The sequence below is a fragment of the Coturnix japonica genome, chromosome 1 (genome assembly GCF_001577835.2).
Source record: "Coturnix japonica isolate 7356 chromosome 1, Coturnix japonica 2.1, whole genome shotgun sequence".
Taxonomy (NCBI): Eukaryota; Metazoa; Chordata; class Aves; order Galliformes; family Phasianidae; genus Coturnix; species Coturnix japonica.
Genome location: NC_029516.1, coordinates 175,396,313 through 175,402,624, shown reverse-complemented (window position 1 = coordinate 175,402,624; position 6,312 = coordinate 175,396,313). Strand labels below are relative to the sequence as shown.

Below are 6,312 nucleotides of genomic sequence, written 5' to 3'. Positions count from 1 at the left end.
TGATGAGTAATGTCTTCAGAGCTGCGCTGAACGGTAGTATCAAGCCAGGAGCAAGATGACACAGAACCAGAATAGCTGCAGCGACACAAAGGAACAGCGAGAAACAGAGAGAGAGAGAAAGTTCATGGGACCACGGGAGGAAGAGGATGTCTGGAATTTATTACCAGCAAAGCAGATGTGATGCCAGCTGAGTGATGCTGTTGTTGTGAGCGCTGGAGAAGAGCTCAGTGGGGGCATGTGCGTCACGTGGGCTGATTTTAACACTTACTGAACGTGTAATTTCCTTCCCTGCCCTTTGCCAGGTAAAAATTGACGCATTCAAGTGAGGATCTGCATCCGCTCGGAGCTCTGGTGGAGCCAGGGGCTTCACTGCACAGCCAGGGGCTCTGCTGCTCAGTGCAAAGCAGCTCATCTCAGGGGCTCTACAACACAAAGCTGTGTGGGGCTCTGAGCAATGATGCCTTGGGGTAATGAGCATCCCTGCCCTAAAGCCCATGGGGTAATGAGTTGGTCTTATAGAATCAAAGAATGATTTGAGTTGGAAGGGACCCTTAAAGGCCAGCTGGTCCCACGCTCTGCAATACACAGGGACGCCCGCAGCTCTATCAGTGTTCTGAGCCCATCCCCTGACCTTGGGTGTCTGCAGGGATGGGGCACCCACACTTCATTTGACTTTGTGGAGGTGGGGGAGTCACTGTTCCTGGAGGTGTTGCAGGCTTGCAGAGATGTGGCATTGAGGGACACGGTCAGTGGGCATGGTGCAGTGAATTGGGATTGGAGGTCTTAAACACAAGAAGGATGTGGAACTCTTGGAGGGGGACCAGAGGAGACCACTGAGATGCTCAGAGGGGCTGGAGCAGCTTTGCTGTGAGGAAAGGTTGAGGGAACTGGGCTTGTTTAGCTTGGAGAAGAGAAGGCTGCAGGGAGACCTCATTGTGGGCATCCAGTACTTGAAGGGAGCATAACAGGAGGGGGGGATGGTTGTGAGGGTGGGCAGTGATAGGACAAGGGGGAATGGTTTGAAAGTGAGATGGGGAGGTTTAAGTTGGATCTTAGGAGGGAGTTTTTCATGCAGAGGGTGGTGACGCACTGGAACAGGTTGCCCAAGGAGGCTGTGGATGCCCCATCCCTGCAGGCATTCAAGGCCAGGCTGGATTGGGCTCTGGCAGCCTGGCCTGCTGGTTGGTGACCTGCAACAGCAGGGGTTGGAGCTGGATGAGCACTGTGGGCCTTTGCAACCCAGGCCATTCTATATTCATATCATCTCTGAGCCCCTGTCCAGAGCTGCCAAGGAGTCTTCAAGCTTGTTTCCACCCTTGGAACAGTGGGATGAAGGAGAATGGCCCTACTTCGCATACAGTTTGCATGAGCTGAAGTGCAATGCAGATCAGCTCTTTCTTTCTGTTCCCAGAAAGAGCAGCAGAGCCTGAACATGTACAACTGCAGAGCTTCCAGCAAACACAGTGTGCAGCTGTCTCCTGCTGACCAAGGGAGGGAACTGCATGAGTTGAGGCTCTGTGGTAGCAAATCTGACTGCAAAAGGAATTAAATTAATGACGCTGACTGATGATGAGTTTATTAAGCAACGTATGGAAAGAGCGGTGGATATCATTTGTCCCAGTCAAATGGGTTTTTCTCACACCTTTTTGTCTTATCAGACTATGGCCAGGTGAACTAAAGGAAAATCTATGGAAAGAAACTTGGAGAGCGGAGCTGCTGATTTCATATTTGCTGCTTTGGCGATAAATGGAAGTAGTGATGCTACAGATGCAGCTCAATAGAGTTCCCAGTGAGATGTCTCCATCCCTGGGGACATTCAAGGTGAGGCTGGACTGGACTCCAAGCACCTGACAGAGCCACGGGTGTCCCTGTGCACTGCAGGGAGTGGGGCCAGATGGAACCAGATGGCCCCCAAGGGTCCCTTCCAACTCAAAGCTCTCCATGATTCAACGTGCTGTCCTTATTAGTAGTGCTGATAACATGAATGTCACTGAAGAAATGGCTTCTTTGGTGTCAATGAAGGACACAACTCAGTCTCTTGATTGGTATGAAGCAGTAAAAATTACAATAAATCAGTTTTCTTTAACCTTTGTGAATGTATCCGATACATCCCGTATCTGATGGCACCCCAGCAATTTCTGGTAAAAGAGGAACTTATAAAAATTAATAAAAGGTGAGTTGATAAATGATGCAGATTCTGCCAGCAGCTCAGGTTTGATGAAGTCACGCTGCATCATGCATCGAGAACATTTGGGTGCACAAAAGCTTGAGGAACATTGTGCAAATCATCATCAAAGCTGTGGATTTCATAACGTCAAGGGACCGAATCTTGGCCAATTCCAGGAGTTCCTTAAAAGCACAGGTGTTGATGATGGGAACATCGTTTGCTTTCCTGAAGTCAGGTGGGTCAATCATGGTGAAGCGCTAAAAAGAAGTTATCATTTACAAAATGACATCGAGTCGTCGGTGGGATCCAAAGGAAGATTGGTCCCAAAACATAAAGATGAAAATGGCTCACAGCGGTAGCGCTTTTCAATATCACCAAAAAAGTCATCAATTTTTGATATACTTATGACTCCATTTTCAGTCAACATCAATACTTTACCTGTGAATTTCCAAATGGAACGCGTAGAGTTGCAGTCAGACAATCTACACAAGGAAAACATGGATCACATCTCTACCAGACTTTTAAAAGAAGTCCTATCCTAACAGAGAAGAATATCCCACTCAATGTAGCCCAGCCAAGCCAACATCTGCCCACCCACAGGGTATGTAACACAGGAGGAGGCAAGGAGCTTTCTGACCTTGGATGCAGAACACTGAGCTGAATTTGCTCCCTGCATCCCTTCCCTAGCATGTAGGAGGAGTGCACCATGCTTTCCTATTCTGTTCCATTGGTAGTTTTTTTTTTTTCTCTGAAGATTTGAGTTATTTTCTAGCTGTTGCTCCTGTTTGTCTTCTTTAATAGCGCACCCGCTGGGGAAAATGATCTGCAGAGCTGCTAGAAAACACACTGCTCTGCCACAGCTCCTCCTGTGCCCATGCTCCTATTGAGTAAATGTCAGGTACTCCACGCTGAGGCACGCTAATTGCCTTGAAATAAAAGACATCAGGAACAGAAATCCATTGGGGATTCATTCTGTCCATCTCCTCAAGCAACAGCCCTGAGAACAGGCTGAGAATGAGACGTGGATATCACACAAAAACCTCAAATTGGGAAATTCTCATGATGGTTTTGAAGCCGTTCATGTCAATCATATTTCTTGAGATGTGACAACTTGTGCTTTTTTGGGTGATGCTGTGTGGAGCCAGGAGCTGGACTCGATGATCCCTATGGGTCCCTTCCAACTCAGGATGTTCTGTGATTCTATGATTCTACTTGGCAGGAGACAATATTCCTTTTGCTGATATATTCCCAGATGTTTTTTCTACTACAGTGCTTAAACCTTAAGTTTTTATTTCTTTAGAAGGGACTCTTCCTACAAAAGTACAAGAAATCCTGGCCTAAAAGACAGTGCAAGTTACAAAAGTCAAATAAATCTGTTTGTTTGAGTGGTGCAATCTCTCTCTCTATGAAGACATCATACCAAGATGCTCCATCAAACATGTGAGTGGGTGCCAGCACCTTCAATGTAGGTGTCCACAAATGCTGGGCATCTAAAACTTGGTCTCTGGTGGAGATAACAGTCATCTGACTGACAAAGATAAACACGCTATGCTGGTTGTCAGAGGGGAGATGTGTTCCTGTTCCTTCATTCTTCATCCAACCAAAAGTTATTTATTTCTTAGAGGCCTATCCTTTCTTGGTATTGCTGCCTCTCTTTCTGGAGCACGTCAAGATTTATTTTAGCTACGCTTATGGTGAAGAAGGAGGCTGAAGGTCTGACTCATCCATTGCACAGGATTCCTAGCAACAAGGATCCTTTTAATTCTATCTTGTTGTTTTTAATTCATCGTGGGGTAAGAAAAGAGCGTCAAGGTCTGTATCTCCTTATGTGTCTGTCTGACAAGTGTTATTCATGGAACCGTAGAACAGCTTGGGTTGGAAGGGACCCCAAAGATCCTGATGACACCACGCTGGGTGGTGCAGCTGACAGAATAGAAGGATGGGATGCCATCTAAAGGGACCTGGACACACAGAAAGTGGGCACACAAGCATCTAATGAGGTTCAACAAGGCCAAGTGCAAGGTGTTGGGTCAGGACAACACCAGACATGTTTACAGACAGGAGAAGAACTCCCTTAGAGCAGCCATGTGGAGAAGGATTTGGGGTTCTAGTAGATGAAGGGTACTATGATGTAGGGTACTATAGTTAGGCTGCAGTTGGACTTGATGATCTTCAAGGTCTTTTCCAACCTGGGTAATTCTGATTCTATGAAAAACTTACTCTGTAACTTAAATCTTAAGATGGGGTGTTCCTCCTCGACACTGGACCTTCAGGAGCCTCTAATCAGAGTGCCTTGACAACCTCCCAAAGGAAAAGGGTGCCTGCACCTGGATGAGTTTTGGACAGATTGACTTAACAGTGCTTTGACGCTCAGATCTAGAGACACCCAAGGCCAGGCTGGATGGGCTCTGAGCACTGATGGAGCTGTGGGTGTCCCTGTTCATTGAGAATACAACCCAGATGGCCTTTAGAGGTTCCCTTCCACCTCAAGCCTTTCTGTGGATCTATGATTCCATCTCTGTGTCTTTGCTCACCATTCGACACTGCTGTTCACTCCAGTTCCCCCTTGTATGGTATTAATTACAACACCAACAGAACTCCTTTTACTCAAACTCCTCGATCAGGCTCTTGCCAGCCACTGTATTTAATACATTTCCAAAGACTCTGCCCATTCTTTTTCATTATTTTCTTTGAAAGCTTTTTCCAGCCAGCCATTATGATGAGTCCTTGGGCTGGGTTCCTGCTGGTGAGATAAGTACGAGACATTTTGTTACGAACAAGCGGTGTCTGAAAGAATCTTTCATAGTGCTTTGAGGGGAAAAAAATAAGTGTGACAGTCAGGATACTTGAGCTTTGCACCTGGGAGCATTGAAAGATGCTTTGGCAAGCCACATAACCTTTCCATGGCTCATCATCATGGGGCTCAATCACATCGACTGCTTGGAAGAGGAACTTGGGTTTAACTCATGTTTGTTAGAGGGCACTGCAAATCCAATGCGAAAGAGCACGATCAGGTCTTTTAATGGCACGCTCCCAAAGTACTTTCAGATCCAATTAGCATCGATACGCCCCGCCGTAAGCAAGTGCAAATGGAGATGTCTGAAATCTGAGACAGCTGCAGTTGATTCATTATCTGAGCTCTGAGGAAAAACAGACCCTCGTGGGTCCTAGAAAGGGTCATAGAAGTGCCCCCTGGAAATGCTTCCAGTGATGCAAGACGAATCCCAGAGACCTCCAGCATCTGTCAGTTTGCTGCATTACGGTGGTGCATTACGTTCTCCTTTCATATTCCATAGATCCCATAGAATTACCCAGGTTGGAAAAGACCTTGAAGATCATCAAGTCCAACCGCATCCTAACCAGTTTGGTTTGTGCTTCACTTGTGAGAGATCATCACCATCAGGGCAAGGAGATGAGGCACCTTGTAGCCTTTAGCCCTTTCTTCAAGCCCATGGGCCATCATGTAGTGACAACCAGGGCAACCAGCTCTGCTTTAGCGGGTGAAGAGATGTGGGTAGGAGCCCCCAGCTCCAACACCAGCCAGACTTTATGCTCTTCCCAAGGCCAGTGTAGCATTCAGTGGGTTGACGATGCCTCTTTCAAGTGGAATCACCCAAAAAAGGAGTGAGAAAGAAAGAGAGGGAGGATAAATGCGTTCCCTTCAATACACCAGGACCTTAGGCACTCCAAGTGTTGTCATCTCTCCTTTCAAACCCTCTGAGACAACCTCCTTCCTCCTCCATTTCATGTCTTGATACCCATAAACGAACACATTGAAGTTACAGCTCACATGTACCCGAATATCATCGGACAGCCGCTATTTACGGAGCTGGGCTGATATCACCCTGCCAGGACCTGAGGGGCGGGGCCTGTAGATAAAGGGGCAGAGCCAACTCAATTTCCGCGAAGCGCCTCCTCAACCTTTTTGTCCTCTCTCGGCTCCCGTCGCTTCCCCTTGGTTACTATGGCGGCGGCGCCATGGCCTTGAGTTGAGCGGGAACTCTGTGGTGGGCTCTTCCCCCCTTCAGGCCCGGCCCCATCCGGCCGCCATGGAGGATGAGCTGTACCTGGAGAACATCGATGAGTTCGTCACCGACCAGAACCGCATCGTGAGTGACGACGGGACGGGGAGGGACCCTTATCTC

The 6,312-nt window shown here is 47.6% G+C and overlaps 1 protein-coding gene across 1 annotated transcript in view; it reads left to right on the top strand.

Annotated features, from left to right (window-relative positions):
- Positions 1-5,751: 5,751 nt before the first annotated feature.
- The window catches only part of POLD3 (DNA polymerase delta 3, accessory subunit), a 35,535-nt gene continuing 34,974 nt past the window's right edge, over positions 5,752-6,312 (top strand). Inside the window, 1 exon segment of the mRNA XM_032442323.1 lies at positions 5,752-6,276. Coding sequence (XP_032298214.1) covers positions 6,217-6,276 — 60 coding nt within the window. The 5' untranslated portion in view covers positions 5,752-6,216.